This window comes from Pterocles gutturalis, unplaced genomic scaffold (assembly GCF_000699245.1).
Source record: "Pterocles gutturalis isolate BGI_N339 unplaced genomic scaffold, ASM69924v1 scaffold5519, whole genome shotgun sequence".
Taxonomy (NCBI): Eukaryota; Metazoa; Chordata; class Aves; order Pterocliformes; family Pteroclidae; genus Pterocles; species Pterocles gutturalis.
In genome coordinates, this window is record NW_010135502.1 from 2,038 (window position 1) to 24,473 (window position 22,436).

A 22,436-nucleotide genomic window follows, 5' to 3' on the forward strand; every position below is an offset into this window, starting at 1 on the left:
GGGAGAACACACAAGCATAAGTAGAGAAATCTAAAGTAACAATTTATCCTGCATTTCTGTGCTTGTAAATTATTTTTTTCTGCCTTTAAGGTGCCTCTTGCCCCTGTAGATTAGAATTCAAAGGAATTCAGAGCTACTTTCTGTACATTGGCTTTCCTGTACACTGCTGCTCCCTGAGTAGCAAGAGACATAGTCTATTTCTCTGAGGAGCTGCAGGTGCTGAAGTTCATCTAAATTCCATCTGTGTTAAGCCAGTGTGATCTAAAAGGCTTAGTACAGAGTTGGGAATTAGGAGTCCAAGGTCCTTATCCTGTGTCTGATTTACTGTATGGCCTTTAGCAACTTCTGTTCTGCTCTTTCCTTGAATCAAAGATGAAAATGATAATATTTTCTTAGCTGATATTGTGGTATTTTCAGGAAGTTTTGTGATCAGTTTTTAAAGAACTTTGGTGACTGAATCTTAAACATTCAAAAGCTATTGATTGCTACAATCTCTCAGTGCTTTACTTCAAACGTTGTTAAGAAACTTACTTTAGACTAGTTTCTCAGATTCAGTTTTGGCAATTTTAATGTAGTAACTTATTAATTTAGAGCAACCGTGTTAAAGGACTGATTTGCCTCATTGCTAAAAGCCTTTCAAATTGAAAAAGAGGGAAAATAAGCTTTAAAGGCACATCTTGTAAAGTGCCTGCTACATACGGCTTTTGATCACAGTAATCATAATCAAAAATGCACCACATATAAAATGGATAGCACTTAATACTGCAATAATTCCCTTATTTACTTACCTCAAATCACAGTTACCCAGACAACTGTTACAGATTCTCTGCAGATGTAACAGATACATTATACTTAGCAAAATGTTTTGTAAAATGATTGTTGTCTTGATACAGTTTACAAGATTCCATGTGGTAGCAATTTGAATTAAGAATCATGGTATCATAAGAAGGAGATAAATTTCTACAAATGAGGATGTATATTACCATAGACTAGAGCCGATGGATTTAAATAGACATGAACAAAGTTACATGTATAGTTAGTGAAGATAATACTAGCAGGAAAATAAGCTGCTTTATATATCAGATTATTTCCCATGCTGTGGCCTGTGGAAAACTACTGTCTGTGTACTAAGATTCTCTCTACATGTACCCTCTTGTTTCCACTCTGAAATACATGGTTCTTACACTGAACTACATATTTAAATATTCTGTGTTAAGCAAAGAACACAAACATTTCCTTAATTCTGCAAAGCCAAGGGTTTTCTTGTTGAAGCATTCACAGAATCACAGAATCACAGAATGTTAGAGATTGGAAGGGACCTCAAAAGATCATCTAGTCCAATCCCCCTGCCGGAGCAGGACACCTAGATCAGATCACACAGGAACGCATCCAGGCGGGCTTTGAATGTCTCCAGAGAAGGAGACTCCACAACCTCTCTGGGCAGCCTGTTCCAGTGCTCTGTCACCCTCACCGTGAAGAAGTTTTTTCTCATATTCAAGTGGAACCTCCTATGTTCCAGCTTGAACCCATTGCCCCTTGTCCTATCACTGGATGTCACAGAGAAGAGCCTGGCTCCATCCTCCTGACACTCACCCTTTACATATTTATAAACATTGATTAGGTCACCCCTCAGTCTCCTCTTTTCCAGGCTAAAGAGCCTGGAAGCCTGGAAAAGGCTCTTTATGTCCTATTCCCATTCTATGATTCTACGTCAGTTCCATCTCACTAACTTGTCTTTCCAAATTCAGTTTGCATTGCAGTGTGGAAGAATCATCACATGCGGACAGTTACCAACTATTTCATAGTGAATCTCTCTCTGGCTGACATTCTGGTCACAATTACTTGTCTTCCAGCAACTTTAGTAGTGGACATCACAGAAACGTGGTTCTTTGGGCAGCCCCTCTGCAAAGTGATTCCCTACCTACAGGTATTCTTTTACTGTGCTTGTGTACACATTGCCCATGTTATGAAAAAGAGAAAGCAATAGCATCTTCCTGATAGTGATAATCTGATGGAAGTCTATCCTTGCTACTGAAGTGGGTATCTCAGGGCACCTGCTCAGAATTAAATGACTGTTCCACTTACAAAGATGTTTATGCTTAATAAATATTGTTCTTGGTCCATCTGATTGCTAGACTTGGGCAATACACTTTCTGAAATGTCTGATGCTCTTCTCTTTTTGTGATCTGTTTTAATAATTCAGAAGGGATATAAAGCAATAAAAATATCTGCAAATAGACTTACAGTCATTTATACTCTGTTTGTGGACCTAAACAGCTACACATGTGTCCAGGACAGAGAATCCAAATGTCTGAAGGGAGTCTGGGCTTTCATATACATTTAGTGACTTACTTTGCATATTTTAGAAATAGTCAAAATATCCTGATTCACTGGGGGTTGACCAGATTGTCTGCTTTAAGCAATAATTGCCACCACTCATTACCAGTGGACTTAATCAGTTATAAGATCATCTGCACCAAAATGATTGACAAACACCTTTCTTAAGAGTATCTGGTTAGATGAACTGGGCACACTAGAATGACAAGTGCTTGGCCTTTCGGTCATTATAAATCAAAAGAACTAAGCAGAACTCTGAATGTATGCAGGTGATCAGCTCCGTGCCTCCAGCACAATTTGTATTTTCAGTAGATGCTTGTATGGCTGAAGAGCACGTTGTGTCATCTACTCAATAGAATCAAAATCACAAAACTTGTTTCAAAGGGTCTATTCTAGCAGAAGGAAATCCAAAGTGAAAGTGAAACGATCAGCTAGTGTACAGAGAAAAAGAATAAAACTAAAGTGACAGGTTATTTCCTGAGCTGAATAGAAGGTGAAATGACTTAGTCTGCCTGAAGCTGATTGGTTGTGTTTTTTTCATGAGACCTTGAATTTCCATTGTTCCTGTGAAAACTAAGAAGGCAAAATGGTGCGGGTATCTGTTGTAATTCTGTACAAAGTTATTTATAAAGGAGTCTTTTCCTGGGAATAATTTCTATTAAACAATTGTAGATTAAGACCTAACTGTGATGAAAATATAAATAATTTTTTAAACTCTGGAAAAAATTTACAATAAATGTTTTTAACACTCTGAAAAAATTACATTTACATTTACATAATATTTCCTTTTCTTTAGACAGTTTCAGTCTCTGTGTCTGTACTAACACTCAGCTGCATTGCTTTGGATCGATGGTATGCAATTTGTCACCCTTTGATGTTTAAAAGCACAGCCAAGCGAGCAAGGAACAGCATTGTAATTATCTGGATTGTGTCCTGCATCATAATGATTCCTCAGGCTATTGTTATGGAGTGCAGCAGCGTGTTCCCAGGACTAGCCAATAAAACCACCTTGTTCACAGTGTGTGATGAGCACTGGGGAGGTGAGTGTGTCATTGACCACAAAGACTGAAGTTGTACTGCTGTTATGTAATAAAAGTATCAGGACATATTAATATGCAGTCAAGTTGTATAAATACATCACAAAATGTTCATAATTATATAAGCTTTCCTAGAACTACCGTTTTTCAAATACTGTGAAATCATAGACTTAAAGTCTTAAAGTACATTTGAAACCAAGTGGAAATGAATGAGGCTGACTTGTGTCTTGACTGTGTTAATGTTTCCCAGAGGGTAGAAATGTTCCCACCCTTAAATGCTTACGCTTATATGATTCTGTGATCGATGGACATTGCGGGTTTACAAAGACTTCAGTATTTAGCCTTAAGAAATAGCTACATGAGAACAGAATTTCTGTTTACCTGATATATTGCTTTTCCTAATTGCTGATATTTGACTAGTCTTTATAGATATCTCCTGGGACTTCAATGCAAATTGCATGTCATTACAGGATTTATAGAGATGTCATTGATATAGGGTAGCAAGATAGTCTACAATTTTAAACACGTAATGGACGAGATCATTTAAATAACTTTGTAAATGTAATCAGTTACAAATGATTCTGTCCAAGGAGTGTAATTGTACCTTTCCACATTAACTTTGAATCTAACTTGTTCTGTGTTTGAATTCAGCTGGAAGAAGCCATAAGGGTTGCCAGGGAGTAACTAGTATTTTGTCTCCGTTCACAGCAAGTGGTGTTAGCCACCCACCCAAATGGTTAAGACTCAACTCTGGTGGGCCTTGGCATAACTCCAATGCTAATAGAGCGTCTGAATTGCATGCTGTGACTCTGACACTGGATATAATGACCATCAGTAATACCATTATTCACACACAGGAAAATAAAGCCAAGTTTGCCAAAACATATAACTAAAAGGTGCCTGTTTAATAGCCTTGAGTCAGACTAAAACACAATCAGATTCTCTCCCAGAGCTGCCTCTGTAGAAGAAGATTCCAGTCCTGTGAACAATTAAGATAAAATACAACTGGATCACCTGTACTTAATTATCATGATAAATTAGTTTAAGCAGCTTGAACTGCTGAGAGCTCTTCCATGTGCTGTTTTGGAAGTTCCTCCCCTGCTAACAGCCTCTGCAGGGCCACTGGGGGATTAACGAGAAGACGCTGGCTATCACATTCCCTGTTCTTTATCTCCGTCGTCCCAGTTCGTCCTCTGGGACAAGGCAACGGGGCAGAGATGGCCATTAGCTGCCTGGCACTCGTTGCAGACAAAGAAGTGCTGAAAGTCTGTAGGTTAGAGAAGCCCCTGTTAAACTATGAGTATTGTACTTGCTCATTCACTGGAGAGGACACATCAGGTCTTTACTTCTAGTGTTATTTCTTCATCTGTGAACGATTTTGTATCTCAGTCTTCTGCTGGATGCTGCAGTATTTATGTGACTATTTTCTTCTACAGCATTCACTCCAAGCACAGTTTGTGTCCCCTCGTTTTGGCTGCAGAACTAATTATCCATGCCTTCATCACTTCAAGGTCAGATCTGCAGCAAAGATTCTTTTATTCAGAGTAGGAAATGAAAGTTATGGAAAGCATTTTAGTTAATTAATTAGGGAGTCAGAAGAGCATTTCATCATGGAACACAAGATCAAAATTTCCAGATCTGCATTGGCCACTCTTTGATTCCCAACAGGAAAGCGTTGCTTCTGAACTATGGAGTCCGTAGTAGACTTGGAGCTATTTTAAGGAGCGCCTCTCATTCAGTGTTGCACTGAAGGAGTTGCAGCACACAGATGTGCCTAAGCTGAAGCACCCATTATACAAAAGAAAAAAAGCTCCCACATATGTTTGCAAGACCCTACTTCTATGGACTGTGTTTGTCCAAAATGAAAACTATTGATCTGCAGGTTATACTGTGAGCTTTTGCTTGGATGTTTGAAGAGGTAGAAAGAGGCATAACAAAGGCAAGTACTTGTGCACAGAATTAAGTTCTTTTTCTGAAAACACTCCAAAATATTTTTTTTCTCTTTTTTTAATTTATATTGAGCATGAAATGAAAATAATTTTACACTAAAAATACGTTAAATTTTTCTGAAATGGGAGGCTTTTCATTCCACCTAAAGATAACAATCCTATTTTTATCCTGCTGCCTTTTTATTCTTCTTCTAATGACAGTGCACCATCGTTGCTACGTGTTCTCCTGGTGTATTTCAGCTATCCATAAAAAATAATCTTCTCCACTTTCTAATAATAGCTTATCGTAGTTACTTGAGAGAAGAACTCTTCCATGTGTTACAAGTAGGTTGCTCAAATCATGGAATTACTTAGTAATTGTAGAGTTAACCATATATTATCAATGAGAATTACGTGCAGTATATATATACATTAACATCTCTTTCAGACTATGGAGAATAGAGTGTCATTAGCCACAAATAACTTCCATTCAACTAAATATGTCTAAGGACAATGAGTTCAGCCAAAGCAAAGGAGATGTTGTTTGTCTACTGAGAACCTGGGTTTGAAATCACAAAGGTCCCCAAACAGAAGAAAAAAAGAACAAGGATAACAGGGCAGCAGTTTGAAACGACTGGTGAATACTGAGGCCAGAAGAAGGAATAAAGAGCTAATATTTTCAAAGAAAATAGTTGCCTTTTTGTTGGATTTTGTTTTTCCTTTTTTGACTACGAGAATATCTAGGGCCAAAGAGAGATAACTAGGAGGAGGCTGAAGGAGAAAGAAATTAATGTTCCTAAGAATAAGCCTTATTTACAAAGAGAAAGTGAAAATGTAGCTACTGCACATGCTCAAGAGACCCTGAGCAAATTATATAGGAGAGTCAATTTATGTGACAAGGAAAAGGATTATAATTGAGTGTTTACTGCTTTGTTTAGAACTACATATAATTTATGTTGTCTGAAATTAGGGTACATCTGATGAAATCTTGGCAGAGCATCATGTACACCTTAAGCCCCAAGGATGTTAAACTGTGAATTGTCAAGGTTGGAACTGTGAAAGAGGGTGCTTAATGACACTTTCCAAAATGTTTTGGAAGTCTTTTCTAATTCTAGGCACTCAGGGCCACTGAAACATGAGGTGCTATGGAGAACTAACAGGAAGCCATGTCCAGGAAAATGTCACAGATGCCAAAGCAGGAGACAGCACTGTACCCTACCCAGACTTAGGTCCAGCTGCTGAAATCCATACAAGTCTGATGAGTGTCTGGAAGGAAGGTCTGGTCAACGCTTGGGCTCCTTAATGGTGAACAAACAGTGACCACCCTGACTAATAAGATTTCAAGCGTGCTGTTGGAGAGCTGCCAGTGACTGCAGATGGAGCAATAGTTCAGCCTAAAACAGGGCTCAATTTCTTTTTAATTCCTTCTGGCAGTCCTGAATATAAAATCCATTGCCAATTCTAGACTGAGGGTTTTTCATTTTGAGTACTGTCTAATAACAATATTTTATTTGGGAATGCAGAAGGGTCCAACATGTGACCTATGCAGACTCACTTAAGGAGCCAGTGTTGGCCACAGTTCTATAATAGGCTGTAATTGCTGTGTGCTGAATTTGATGATAAAGTGCCAAAATAAAAGAAACGTATATTAAAATGAGTTCACCATGTGTCCAAGTCAGCTAAATACATTCTCTTAGAGCTGTTCACAAAAAGGATGTTAGCCAAAGTGTATTAGCCAACCCTTTTGCAAATGATAAAAAGAATATGGAGATAATCCTTTCCCAACGCTACATGGTTGAACGGAAATAAAGAGAAGACTTTGTATTCCATTTCCTCTTATACTACTCATAAAAGAGTATAAAAACATATTGTCTTAATTCTGGAAAACAAATAGCTGGAAATTGCATTATTACATGAAGGTTTATGCATCCTGTTTATCAAAGTGTTTAAGGAAACATAAGGAAAACTAGTGGGATATTTTAATGCAGAGAGATGTCAGAATATTGCCAATACTAAAATTATGCTTGATGTAACCATGAACTGACAACACAAGCATAATATGTTGGGTTTGAAAATGTAATTTTAGTATTAGCTAGCTAGCTAAGTACTCTGACATGGGAACATAGTTTGGAAAGGGCTGTTGTGTAGTCCAATTTTCTCTACCATGGGCACCCCCTTTCTCACATCCCTACTTATTAAGCTTTATTCTAAAAGTATACTTTTTTTAGCTGTATTGCTTCTTCATATTGGTATATCCAAAACCTCATAGATATCTTCCTGAGACTAGGGACCATGGGAACCCTTTACTAATGCTCAACAAACTTGATAGTCTTGTTGTTTTTCCCTATTCTTAGCGAGGCTGTCAAGAGTACCAGTTTCATTATGCACCATTTCATTTGTTAGACATATCAAAACTCTTTGAGCTTGGGTTGTTTTCAGTTTGTATACATATGTATATGTAGATATGTATTTACACATACATAGTAACATTCTGGCAAAAATCCAGAAGCTGTAGTTTCAGTCCTCCACTTCCTTCCTCATTGAAAAACAGCCTAGGACTGGAACACAACTCTGAGAAGGAAGCTTTAGAAAAGTTTAAAATTTGTTTAATAACCCCTGCAGCAGACAGAAGCAGGCTTCTTTTAGCATACTGATCCTTTACAGGTGAAGCAATCGTACTGTATGACTGGTGCTAAGTACAAACACCAATGTCACCCCAGTCCAATCCCCATGACCACTTATTTGCTTTTGTCCCCTTCCCTCTTTTCGGTAAAACAGCATTCAGTGGCGTGAGAATCATCAATTTCTTCTTAAAGAGAAGGTTATTCCCGCTAAGAATGATCTCTCCCTGTCCCAAAGCCCATTAAGTGATCACAGAAGGTAAAGACACTTTTCTCCTCTTCTGCTTGGCACTGAGGGAATCAGCAGCCCCAGTCAGGCAGCTGATACATCACCAGGACCATAGGCTGATTGATGTTCTCCATCAGCGACCCTGGAACTCACCCCCTTGATAAATGAACAGTGTCCCAAACCTTCCTCCTTCTTGCTGCTGTGATTGTCAAGCAGCTTGAAAGCTTTTCTTTGGCTTGAGAAGCTAAACAGAGTCATGCTTCTTAGGGAAAGGTTCTACAAAGGGCTTTGCCCTGGGTGGAGGAGGGACAGTTTTCCTTTGATGTTTAGCAGCTGGCACTTTCCAGGTGGCTAAACTTCAAAGGCAAGTGTTAGGATCTTCCTCCAACATGGTCCGTCAGTTCTTTGTAGATAGCTAGGCTCATTTAATGTTCCACTTTACTTGGAATGCTAAATTGGAAGCCGTAAACTCCAGATGGCCTTTCAAATATGTACCGTCCTTCTACCTGAAAGGGGCCTGGCTGCCTGCAGAGCATTGATGAGGCAGGTGGCACCTCCTTCTCAGCAGAAAGAATGTACTTTCAGCTCTGACCTCCCGTGATCCCAGTAAGTCACGTTACTCCAGTTTCTCCTTAATCTCTCCACCTGCAAAGCATGCATGTCAGTATTTCCCTGGCTGACAGGACTGCTGCGAGGCTGCATTTTCTGAAATGCAAAATCAGTTCTGAGATAATCGGTAAATATACAAACCCATCTTACCAGCATTTATAAAAAAACCTTCCCCAAACGATCTGCCTCCTCTGGGGACATTAACAAGAGCTAGTAGCTGCAGCTGCTCAGTTAAGGGTTGGGAAGGTGGTTTACTAGAGGATCTTAGAGCGAGTAAGGAGCCAAATGCTGCTCATCTGAATTTTTTGAATCCCGATCCATCAAAGCTGACAAATGTCAACACCCACGTCTCTGTTACCTTTGCTAGTGACGAACATGGGCTAGATTTTGCTATAGCAAGTTTCTGTTTCCCTGATACTGAAGTTTTTCTGACTGGTGAATCATCTGGCTCTTTGAGCCCCAACCCTGTGTGTGACATTACTCAAGTCTGGGTTTGAGGGTGAGCCTTGAGATGACATGGTGGTGCACTCCTCTGCTATGAGAGTTATGGGCCAAGTCTTCACACCTTCTTGTCTAATCAGACTCTCAGGGATTCTCCTAGCATGCAAAGCGACATCTTGTTTGATAGAGTCCACAATCTCAGTCACTTTAAGAGACAGAAAGTACGTTTGACTCACCAAAGTTTTGATCTTATGCAACTCTTTTTTTCTTTTTTCTTTTTTAATTAAAATTAAATACAGAGTTTCAGTTGCTGATCTCATCATTCTGAAATGTTGGAAAATTCGAGAAATTAGCAAGAACATTCCTTTTTTACTCTAGCCCAAAATGTAATGCTTTGGATTACCATGCAATCTAACTGCTCGTATAATGCACAGTTTCTCTTCTGCTACATATTGTCACTCTACATAATGTTCATTCCTTTTCTGAGGCCATCCATAGGTGTTAAGCTACAGTTGATATCAATGTTTGGTATTACCAAACTACGTTTGATGTCACAAAAGTGAAAACAAGTTTTCCAGGCACCTGCTGCACATTCAGCTATAATCTAACAATGAAGCTTATGATACAACATTCTTAAAAACACAATACACTCACAACACTTGTAAGATATTTGTCTCTAAGCAAATAACATTCATAAATTGTCTTTTGAAAAGAGATACACAGGAAACTAGAACACAATGGTAGTAAACTCAATATTGTTAAAGCTGACTCAAAAATAATCTTGGAAATTTCTTGAGCTTAAAGCACTTGACTGAATTATTATTTTATTTTTACTGCAATCGTAATAATAAATCCCTGTGTATACCTTTGAGACACATTTATTCTGCCACCAAAAAGTGATTTAAGAAATGTCTGTCACTCCTGCTGTTAGCATCCTGTGCGCTGTAGTCTACATTATCTGTTTATAGGTGAGAGACTGCAATTTACTCAGGGATACATAGCAGCCTTTGCGGAATTAAAACCAAAGACAGTTACATAAACTGTTAACTACGTCAAAGATGGGATAGGTAGAATAATTGGTTAGCTACTGTTAGATAATTAATTTTTCTGACTTTCACTGATTTAATAAAAGCAAAACTTCTTAAGACTTTGTACCTAAAGCAAAAATGTAATATGAAAGCAATAATGTGACATAAGAGATAAAAGATGTTTGAAGTAAAAGCATGTTTATAATAGAAACAGAATGTCTATACAGGTGATCAAAAAATCAATCCTGACCATAATATTACTTGATAAATATTCCATTATAACCTATTATGTTTAAAAAATACATGCATATCTATACAAATAATTTTGTTTAAACTGATTATGAAATGTATGTGTGTTTAAATGCACTTTTCCTATTTGAATTCTCTTTCCAGCTGAAGTTTACCCCAAGATGTATCACACGTGCTTTTTTCTGGTGACATACATGGCACCACTGTGTCTTATGGTGTTGGCCTATTTGCAAATATTTCGAAAGCTGTGGTGTCGCCAGGTAAGTCACTTAACACTAGCTGTTTGCTTGCTGTTGTGACTGTGAGCAGATTCCTGTGTACAGCCGTCCTCTCTGTGTGTTCCATGTTGTCACTTAGGACTTGGACTTCTACATCCAGCACTGTCACCAGGTTTAGTGACACTGCTGGCTGACAGCCACCTTGGATAGGAACGGAGATGCATTAAAAAATGAAGGCAGTCAGGCTGAATGTGAAACCTTCTTGTACAGGTCTATGCAGGGCTTAGAGGGAGAGAAAGAGAGAAAAAGGCAACAGAAAGATTGATTATAGGAAGAAGAAAGATCTCTTCCATTCTATTTGAAATGCTTACCGAAATACCTTAGGTGACCTTATTCATATTGTTGAAATTTCCTGTAGCTGTCAAAAGTTAGGATTGACCTTTTTGTTTTGTTACTAGTCTGTACATTTTTTTTCATTCTGCAAAGTCTCGGTTTCATAACAGGCCGAGTCTGAACAAAAGTTAGACTAGGAAGTCTATCTGTCAGAACTGTGAGACTGCAATTGCCTGATGTGAAGCTGGCTGTTATCAGTAATATTTGAGCTGAATTACTGACAAATAATTAGCATTATTTTTAATGTGAACATCTATTTTTTCAAGCTTCAAATTAAAAGTACAGGAAAATGTATTGGGTCTGCATGACAAGGTTTTGGTAGCCAGGGGGCTACAGGGCTGGATTCTGTGAGAGGCTGCTAGAAGCTTCCCCCATGTCCAATAGAGCCAGTCCCGGCTGGCTACAGGACAGCCCTGCCGCTGACCGAGGCTGAGCCCATCAGTGACATTGGGAGCACCTTTGGGATAATGTGTTTAAGAAGGGGAAAAAAAAACCTGCAAAAACAGCAGCTGGAGAGAGGAATGAGGATATGTTGGAGGAACAACCCTGTAGACACCGAGGCCAGTGCAGAAGGAGGGGAGGAGGTGCTCCAAGCACCAGAGCAGAGGTTCCCCTGCAGCCCCTGGTGCAGCCCCTGCTGAGGCAGCTGTGCCCCTGCAGCCATGGAGGGAACGGGGGAGCAGAGACACACCTGCAGCCATGGAGGGAACGGGGGAGCAGAGACAGACCTGCAGCCTGGGGAGGACCACACAGCAGAGCAGGCGGACATGCTCAAAGGAGGCTGTGACCCTGTGGGAAGCCCACGCTGGAGCAGGCTCCTGGCAAGACCTGTGGACCCGTGGGAGGGACCCCGCACTGGAGCAGGGGAAGAGTGTGATGAGTCCTCTCCCTGAGGAAGGAGGAGCGGCAGAGACACCGTGTGATGGACCGAACACAACCCTTGTTCCGCTGCCCTGCTGGGGGGGAAGGACATAGAGAACTGAAGGAGTGAAGTTGAGCCTGGGAAGAAGTGAGGGGTGGGCAAAAGTGTTTTAAGATTTGGTTTTATTTCTATATTACCCTACTCTGGCTTGATTGGCAATAAGCTAAATTAATTTCCCTGAGCTGACCCTGTTTTGGCGAGTGATCACTCCTTATCTTTATCTTGACCCACGAGCCTTTCGTTATATTTTCTCTCCCCTGTCCAGCTGAGGAGGGCAGTGATAGAGAGGCTTTGGTGGGCACCTGGCATCCAGCCAGGGTCAACCCACCACAGAAAGAAACTAAAAATACTAAAAAAACCACCCAAAAAAACCCAAACAAACAAACAACAAACAAGCAACCAAGCACACAAAGTACACTTGAGCAGAAGTGTCAAAAATGATGTGATTTTTTTCAGAAACATTTTTCTCCCTCCAACAATTTGAAGTGGTGAGAATCTTTGTCTGGGTGTGAGCTGTAATCTGTCATACAACAGTTTATGGTTCCCTCTGCTGTTTTCCGCTTTGTCTGGGATTTGTCTATAGCTGCAGTTCCCCGCAACAGTTTATGGTTCCCTCTGCTGTTTTACGCTTTCTCTGGGATTTGTCTATAGCTGCAGTTCCCCACCATCCCCTGTCTTGTCATTCTCTAAAGGGTAATAAATGCACCCTGTTGAAGACATGATGCGAGACATTCCCTCTCCTGTCCTCTCAAATGGCTCTAAGAATGGCTGACATTTCCACCAAGATATGGGCATGAATAGTTTCTCTCTCACTGCTATGTCTGATACCATACAAATTTGAGGCTGTCCTGGCCAGGACATAATATCAGCCACATTAGGAGCATTTTTCATGCAGTACAAATTGATCCATGAGAGAAATCACAAGTAGACTTTAGATTTCTAAATATATATATGTTAAAAGTAAAAATAAATTCCTTTACTGACAAAACATATTTCCTGCAAATAACTAAAGTATAGGAAAAACCAAATCTGCAAATCCACTTTAAGGCATTTTGTTACTATCCATATATCATAACAGCAATTATTCTCACTTCTAATCAGATCAGATTATACCAGAGTTGCGTTTATCTTCCTGTTTATCTTAAATTATTGTTTTTGCTTTTAATTTCTTACATTTATAGGATCAAATAACAAGATAATTTGAAGGTAAACTTTGACCTTTACAATTTGAGGGAGGCTCTTCGCTAGAACAAAGGCTTTGCTCTGTTAGCTTTTAAATTAAGTTCAATCTATCATATCTCTAAGATGCTCTGCATTGCTGAATAGTTATCTGTCCTGTGGTACCCAATGACCTTATCACCAGATTCCTTCTTAACCTTTTCTGTACTTTCTTTACAATCTACTTATTCTCTCAAACTGTCTATTAATATAAGTTAATGAAAAATAGTTGTTCTTAACCTGCGTGTAGCTTGAAAATGCTGGTTCCAATTCAGAGCAGAAGTTGAATGACTGGAGACCAACCTGTTTTGTTGGGATTTTTTTCTTGTGATTGTACTAGCTGGCCTACTTCTTCTTCACAATATTTCTTCTCCCTGTACATCTTGCATGCTGGCAAGGTTAGGATGATCCTTTCTTTTTCCATGGCAAAAGAAAAATACTGCTACAGGCTTACTCCTATCACTGATGTGAAGTTACAGATGTCTCTTTTCCGAGCACAGATGATAGCACTATGTATAAGAGACTTGTCCTGCTTTAAGCCCAGCTGGCAGCAAATACCATACAGCTGCTCACTCACCTTCTCCCCTCCCAGGAAAAGGGGAGACAATTAAAGGGGTAAAGAGAAAAAAAACTCATGGGTTGAGATAAGAAAAATTTAACAACTAAACTATGACAAAACTGAAATTAATATTGATGATGATGATAGTAATATATATATACAAACACACAAGTATACAATATACAAATATACAAATATACAAATACACAAATATACAAATAAGTGATAAACAGTCATCACATGGGATGGCCTGTCCCTGGAGGGGTTCAAGGCCAGGTTGAATGAGGCTTCGAGTGACCTGATCTAGTGGAAAGTATCCCTGCCCATGGCAGGGGGATTGGAGCCAGATGATCTCTAAGGTCCCTTCCAACCCAAACTATTCTATGATTCTGTGATTCTAAATTACCTCTGTCCCAGCTGAAAGCAGGACAATGCTGCACTAAGTGAAATTAAAACCCCTACAGATCCATTATCCACTGTGACTTGGCTGCAGACATCAGGCATTTTTCTAAGTGCAAGAGGTGTGCCATGATCAGTCATGTAGAGCAAATGAATGGACTGCTCTAAATGTATTATTTGATAATAGTTTCATTTAAGAAATTATGCTGCTTACCAGAACTTCAGTTAAACACATTGATCCTATTGTGAGGTACAATGAGTCTTCCAAATACACATGATAGAAAAAACACAGCAAACAGTAGATGCTTTCTGTGCCTTACAATTTTTCTAAAGGTTCTTTTTTAAAATGGAGAGTGTTGTGCATGCACTTTTTCAAATTACTAAAGGTAAGAGAGATTTACAAGCTATCCTTACTGTACAATAGCTCTTAAAATTACCGACTGTGTCTTGAATATAAGCTTTATTATTTTTGAATTAGTGATTCATCTTTGTAAATACAATAACAATCATGCCACAAATACCAGGGATTTTGAGTAATTTATTTTAAGTTTTGGCAAGGAAGTAGTGACTTAAAAGGCCATGTTCTCTTGCGGATTTTAAGTAGATGAAAAGTAACTTCTGAACAAATAAATAGGACTGAATGGGCTTATGATAAAAGTGTTGGTACATAATTTGTATCATAAATTTCCATACTGTATTCTTTGATTTACTGATGTCCAAATGCATTAACACTAAAGCCAACTCATATCAATAGCTAGGAATCCTACCCATTTTTATTTTGGCAGCTGAAATATACTCTTCCAATCTTTGCAGAGATTTCCTCTGGTTGTAAAGCCCTTGTTAATAATTTGAGGGGATAGAAGAAAAGTGCGTAAGAAAATAACTATGCAACTTTTAGTACCCATTTGGACACAGCTAGTGGGCTTTTAGTGAATTATTGAGATTACATAAATTCTCTACAATTATCTCTATAACTGATTCATTGCTGAAAAGAAAATATATGCATTATACTGGCATGTGTGTACTTGTACACACATAATACAAGTGTGTGCTTACAAAAATTTACGTTTGTAAATGTTTCTGTATACACATACCAATTTCTGAAATGTTATGCTCCTTAAATAGTACTGGTTCATCTATGCACCTGTGGGTATATAGTTCTTTTTTTTTTTTTTTCTGATAAAATTCTTACTGTATTATTGCTTATTGGTGTAACAGTATCAAAGCCCGGGTTCATGCCAGGTGAAGACTGAGCAAAACAGGGCTCTGTAGAGAGGTTTTCAATACTAAATCCTGAAGGTTTAGCAATTTAATATATAGTACAGTGAGACTGTAAATTTTATACAGTCCCTACCTTTGATCACCTCTTGTTATTAAAGACTGTCTAAACACCAGAAAAAACCCTTCTGCCTACACAAGCAGGTACAAGCCATGTACAAAAACAGTCATGTCTAACATTTCTGTAGAAATAGCCATTCACAATTTGGAGCCCAGATACTGTTTCTCTTCCTCTAAATTGCATCTAGATACCAAGAAACCTGGTCACAGAATTCAAGTGAATCTCTGGCATGATCAGGAGGGAGAGATTTGTCTGAGTTTTTTCTGCTTCCATCTCCATTTTCTGATCAGTTCTTGCTACAAGCATGGTAATTCAGTGTGACTGAAAAGGAAGGAAAATCTTCTGCTTCAAAGTTAGACAAACAGAATATCAAAGCACCCATGATAAACCAAAATCAGGTTCTTAAATAGTATGTTGTCTCAGTAGTGACTGGCAAAGATGGTACTACACCCCACAGCTGTCAGGTAAATCCTTTGCAATAGGAAAGATGTGTCCAGATGTGAAGCTGATACTGCTGATTTCAGATGAATGAGTGGGAATTCTCAGTAGAAGTGCAAGGGTGTTTTTGCTCTATGTCCCTAGAGACATTAGTAAAAAACAAATATTACATCGTATCCTTTGTTATGCTTCATTGATTTCCTGTTCATTACAACACAACTTTGCCAAAACATTCAAATTGTTGTAAATCAGGTTTGATGGTGCACATAAATGCTAAACTTAAGGCTTGTCTGTGAAAGGAAGCTACTCACCAAAAAAAAAAAAAAAAAAAAAAAAAAAAAAAAAGCCCTATTCTAGAACAATTCTGCATGTGCATGCTTTTATTTTAGAACAAGTATTTCCATTTTACCTTACTTTTTTCTGAAATAAATATCCAAAATTTCATTCTCTTCTTGTCAGCTTGTGTGGATAAGCCCTAATTTTTAAAATTAATCTGAATTTTGCAGATACTTTCAAACATGAACTGTTTTACACTCATGAGCATAGTCACCCTGCAGACAATCACACAACAGATGAATAAAACTATATTTCCACCCAAGTTTTCACAATGGGTAACATTAAAACCATAAAAGTCATTATAATAATAGAGTTCTCTGAGAAAGTCCTCACCATCTGTAGTCTTTCACATTTGGCTTCAGGCAGGAAATAATTTTGAAGAACTGAAGCAAAATTGCTTTATTTGCCTTGGCTTATGTGAGGGTGCAGAAGACAAAAGCCTGGATTTTTGTTTAATGGCATGGTGCTACATCTACCCATTGCAAGGTGTCTTTGGCTAACCTGATTCTTCCTATGTCTTGGCACGCTTCCGTGATTCCCCTCTGTTCATCACTCTGTATATATTCAGTTTCGAAGAGCTTTGCGGGGAAATCTAGACTTCAGCTGAGATTCCTTTATCTGCTTCCTTGTCATCTAGATTGCATATCTGGAAGTTTTATGGCACTTAAAACCATGTAGGCTTTAAATCCTTGTCTTCCAAAGCTGAAAAGCCATTCAGTGTCTTAAATTAGCAGCATATTAATGGATAAACTACTCTGCCACATAACAAAACATTTAGTGTAGAACTTAATAGCAACAAAATTACAGCAACAGGGTTGGTAAGTGTGATAGTCTGAAGACACAAGAAAGGCAAGATATGTGGGAAGTAACACAAATTTTTGTGCAGTCCTTCAAGTGTGTCTGAAATTGGGTTTGTTCCTTGAAGCTACATCAATTAATTTAATAAAATACCCCCACTTGTCCCTGAAAGCTTATGTTGTGTATGTCAACATGCCTATTTTCTTATTATAGCTACCCACAGTGCTAGTTTTTCAAAGTGCCCCTTATTTTGTCTTTCTTAGATCCCAGGAACTTCTTCTGTTGTTCAGAAAAAATGGAAGCCTCTGCAGTCCTCAGCACAGCCCCGAGGGCTGGGACAATCAACAAAGTCAAAGATTAGCGCTGTGGCAGCTGAAATAAAACAGATTCGTGCAAGAAGGAAAACAGCACGTATGCTGATGGTTGTCCTCCTGGTTTTTGCACTTTGCTATCTACCAATTAGCATCCTCAATGTCTTGAAAAGGTAAAGTTTATCCCAAGATGTAAACACTTGGTAAAGTTTTCTGTCTAAAAACAATTCTCTGTTACAAGATTCCTGTTATTCTGGCACTTTTGAAGGATAAGCTTACTTACTTCACGATAATGAAATGGAAAATAAGCATACAGCTGCAAGAAAAAAATATATCTAGCCTCTCTGTAATACTTAAACTAAAGGCCAGATTGTAGCACCCTTATTAGCAAGCTCTTCCTCATGAAAATTATCTAGCCTATCTCCTCATTAAAACCTGTAATTTACGTGGGATTACAGCTTGTTTGCTGTAAATGCGCCCATGGAAGTGCATTTACCCAAAGCAGCAGCTGAAGGTTAGCAGGAGACTGTGGTGCTGTGGCTTGGCCCTGAGGACTGTGCAATGCTGGGTTCAAACCCAAGCGCCATCAGATACAGTTTTGAGAGCTTGGGCTAACCTTTGAGTTCACTTATGAAGCTGTGTTTTACTTTTTTACCCTTTGCTCTCCTGTTCATTTGAGACATAATTGTGTACACTCTTGGTTTTTGTACAGTGCCTGACAGGCTAAGGCTTTGGTATGGCTATTCCCTCTGGAATATTGACAAATAATGACATATACCAGAAGATTTGAAAATCCTAAAAAGTAACCAGCCTGTTATTGGTGCTTGAGGAACATTTTAGTTTTTGAGGAACATTTTCAGGTTGGATATGAAAGTTTAAATACATCCCACTCAATTCTGGCACTTTCCTGAGCCCTAATTTAAGTGTGTTTCATCCTCAAGTCCCTAGGTAGGCAATGTAGAGAGAAAGAAGTATTTCCAGAAGTCAGTTCAGGCCACCTGTGATCTGAACCTCAGAGGAACTAGACAGGACACCTCGACTGAAATAGCAGAGTAGGCCCGTAGTTAGATTTTCACTTAAATGGCAAAAGTCAGGTATAAGGAATCTGAGCAAAGCGTATTTCTCTGGAGGACAGAAGCTAACACTGTGGCTTCAGTTTTGGGGTCAGCTCGGTGCTTTTCCAATTCCAGAGCCCCTGAGAGTGGGCCTAGAGCCGGGGACCTCAACAATATGAAGAGGCCAAAAGCAACTTTTCCCATCTTTTTGTGGCTTACCTGACACCAGCAGACTTTGGTTACTTAGCAGAAAAGTCATGTATCTGCACCATTGCAAAGTGAAGTACTGATGGTCTCTGATGTGCTAAACCACCAAGACAGGAGGCTAAGGGATGGGAAGAGGACTTCATTCTCTCAAGAAAGTGAGCACTGTTGGGTCAGCTTTTCTGTGATACTGCAAATAGGTCATCAGAGATAAAATTAGGCTAGAAGTAGCCAAATCTTTTTATGTGGTTTCTAATTTTGCCATCTTTCAGGTTTGCTTTTCTTTTTCTGTAGGGTTTTTGGGATGTTTAATCATGCTGATGACAGAGAAACTGTATACGCCTGGTTCATGTTCTCACACTGGCTTGTCTATGCAAACAGTGCAGCCAATCCTATTATTTATAACTTCCTCAGTGGTAAGTTACAATTACGTAGAATTCAAGTTTAATGTATAGTTTGAACGTAATGAGCCACAGCAAATAAGATTAATGACTGCGTAACATCAGCCCAGCTCCTCTGGTGGGAGCTAGATCCTCTTCTTTGAACAAGTTGCCTGAAGTATCCCATTACCCTCAGGCTCTCTACCTATAACTGAACAGTGCCACAGCCCAAGTCCAAGTGCCTGAATTTGACTGACCATGCCATTAATTTGGTAGAGAAGTCCCTGGCATGACTTTGGTCTGAAACAGTTACCATTCCCTTAAACACTCCCTGGATACTGCCTGGGAGGTAGCACAGGTCAGGGGCTGTTCCCAGTTGGCATTTTATATGCAGGTATCTATTTTGGAGGCTGTCAGTCTTTAATAGTACTTGCATGACCAGACTGTGCCAACTAGATTCAAGGCCAAAGAACCAGCCAGAATGATGTTTACTTGCTGATATCCATTTGTCTTAGTTTGTATTTGTCTTATTTGGCTATGGACAGCAGAATCAGGACCTAAAATGGTGGCTTTGCAGTTAAATACAAGGTGGAAAAAGTCTATTGATCCCCACTACACACTTGTACACTGTAGTTTTTTTGTGGTGTGTAGTGTGAGGGTGATCTGAACAATTTACTCTAAATCCCAAAAGCAGACTAATGGGCTGTCAAACACTTTGTAACTTCTTTTACAATATATTCAAGATGAAATAAAAATTAGCCATGCTGTCTCATTTCATATCAAGCAATGATTCAGTGATTTAAGCATACGATTGCTCAATTACTTGTTTTTGTTAGTATATTATTCAACAGTGGTATGATTTAATAAATCATTCCAGTTTGTCCATTCTGTCTAGTCAAGAATAATTTAGGTTTCACATCACACCTCACATATCTTCTTACAAAGGTTATGTTTTTCCTATCTTTCTCCAAGATGTTGAAATTGTAATTTCCTACTTCTACATTAGAAGAATGTCTGGGTTTTTTGGGGTTATTTTTGCCTTAGATAGCTTCTTTTTTCTAATCTATAAAATTTGATGAAAGCTTATCGAACAGTTTACAGTTTATAGTACAATTTTTTAATGAGTCTTTTTTGTGGTTGACAGGGAAATTTAGAGAAGAATTTAAAGCAGCATTTTCTTGTTGCATCTTTGGCATTCATGGTCACCGTGATGAACGGCTCACCAGAGGTCGTGCCAGTACAGAGAGTCGGAAATCCTTGACCACCCAGATCAGCAATTTTGATAACATTTCAAAACTTTCAGAACACGTTGTACTGACCAACATAAACACACTTCCAGCAAACGGTACTGCATCTATTACCCACTGGTAGTATACTTGTCTGTATGTCTTTTGATGCTGTGGAAGTAAAATTTGAATGTATATACAATTATATTTGAATCTGAGGACAATGCAATGAGAGAAGGGTGTTTACAATTCAGAACTGACTGTAAGAAAAGTAATTTATAAGAAATATTTTATATAATATGCTACAACTTTGATTATATATTGATGAAACAAAACTTCCTCTCATTTATTTCAAAAGTTGAGCTGCAATTGGGGACGGGGTAAAGTAATCATATTTTATATAAATCTTTTCTTTGGATCCCTACTTTCTTTCTACTCTTAAGTTAATTAAGAAAAGGTACCTTAAAGTATGAAGGAGTTGCAATGTGTTTATGAACAACTATATTCTACTCAGAGATAATTCTCTGAAGCTGTGCTATATTTTATAACAAATATTTTAGCCAAAATTAGGAACACAGATTGGACTATTTGTATGTCCTTGACTATTTCAAATTATCTGCTTACCATGCATTCTGATATGAGTTGGGCCGATCAAATACGAAATTCACATTAATTTATTTTCTCACATTTTCTGTTCTTTTTCCTGTTGGGTGGGTTATTGTATGTATTCAGTAACAGCTGGGAAGCCACTCTTGATTCTTCCTAAACATAGGTTGATAAACAAAGAACACAGTCTGAAATGAAAGGCAGAAGTTGTTCAAGCTTTCCCAGTTCTGGGTAAACATTGAAATGACTGTGCAATTCCCTAGCTTTGTGAATAGATGGAAAATGGCATATAATTTACTATTTGGTATTTCTCATTACATTACATGTTATATCCCAGCAGGAGTTTGTAAGGAACTGCCAGTACAGGATTCATCCCTCCTCTCCTAGGGATGTGAACATTGGTTGTCTAGCAGCTCTCTCACACAGGATAGGCTAGGACTATATAAGCTATGTATTGATAACAGAGAAATTGATATCTCCAAGGACAGCTAATCTGTTCCTAAAATACATATCTAAAAAGAATTAAATACATTATTAAATTAGTTACCTCTGAAGAAGTCACTTCTTTTCACTTAATATAGAAGGAATTTTCTTTTTTTTCCTGAATTCAGCTTGCACTTCTCCAGTAGTTACATGTTACAGTCACGAAACCCAGATGACAATGTGGCTGTAGATTATGTTTTACTGTATATCTCTTACTTGTCATCATTCTTTTCTCCCTGCCTGTCCTGTGCTCATGGCAGAGGGGTTGGACCAGGTGATCTTTAAAGGTCTCTTCCAACTCAAACCACTCTATGATTCTATGATTGACTTCTATGCAGGAAGCTGTAGTGCTCTGCTGGTCACAGTGGCATCTGGATAAGGAACCACAGGGCAATTTACCAAGTAATGCATATCAAATAACTAGTAGAACACATCAAACATGTTTAAAAGTAAGAAAATCAAGGTTTATGCATCAGTTAGTAGATCATCACCTGCATAGTGTTCAGAGAGTGACAATCACAGAGTGAACCACTCAGCTACCTGATACAAACAGTAAAATAATCTTAAAATCTGTATTTTATCTTACAGGTATCCCAGCCACACTTAGCCCATTGAAATCAGTGGAACTGCATCTCCACATACCAGGGATGAACATGACTTCAAATTCAGATGAAACTGTGAGGGTTGCTGCAGAAAACACTGACAACACTGAGAGTGCAGAGTGGGACAAATTCATCCCTAGCATAAATAAACTTACCGTGATGGAGCTACAGCAAGGATGACTTTGGCTCTGTACGTGTAAGACCACCAGAGAACGGCACAGGCTTTTAGCTGTGTTGCAAACTACAACAACTGGACAAAGGGATTCCTTCAAAATGACTGCCTCTCCCATTTCTTCTCAGTCTTACAGAAACCTGCTTACCTCAGTATGAGCTAAAGAACATGTCTTTACAAATCTTTTTAAAGATTGAATTGTATCATACTTTGTAAATACTGTAGATATTTATTTTTATATATTTTAGATGCTGTGGAATGTTCTAAAATCTATCATATAAAAAAATCTAAGTATTTG

At 38.5% G+C, this 22,436-nt stretch overlaps 1 protein-coding gene across 1 annotated transcript; it reads left to right on the forward strand.

Annotated features, from left to right (window-relative positions):
* Window positions 1–1,753: 1,753 nt before the first annotated feature.
* Window positions 1,754–22,436, forward strand: LOC104458910 (orexin receptor type 2-like). The gene is made up of 7 exons (XM_010081903.1): window positions 1,754–1,927; window positions 3,134–3,377; window positions 10,624–10,739; window positions 17,363–17,583; window positions 18,964–19,085; window positions 20,194–20,394; window positions 21,953–22,436. The coding sequence occupies exons 1-7, from the start codon at window positions 1,778–1,780 to the stop codon at window positions 22,144–22,146; spliced, it is 1,248 nt and encodes a 415-aa protein (XP_010080205.1). The 5' UTR covers window positions 1,754–1,777; the 3' UTR covers window positions 22,147–22,436.

What these genes read in the sequence shown, in the direction of transcription:
- LOC104458910 (XM_010081903.1), top strand. Translation starts at nt 1,778, where the DNA reads ATGCGGACAGTTACCAACTATTTCATAGTGAATCTCTCTCTGGCTGAC. An exon ending in ATCCTCAATGTCTTGAAAAG is followed by an intron (nt 17,584 to 18,963) that starts GTAAAGTTTATC and finishes CTTTTTCTGTAG; the next exon opens with GGTTTTTGGGATGTTTAATC. An exon ending in AAACACACTTCCAGCAAACG is followed by an intron (nt 20,395 to 21,952) that starts GTACTGCATCTA and finishes TTTATCTTACAG; the next exon opens with GTATCCCAGCCACACTTAGC.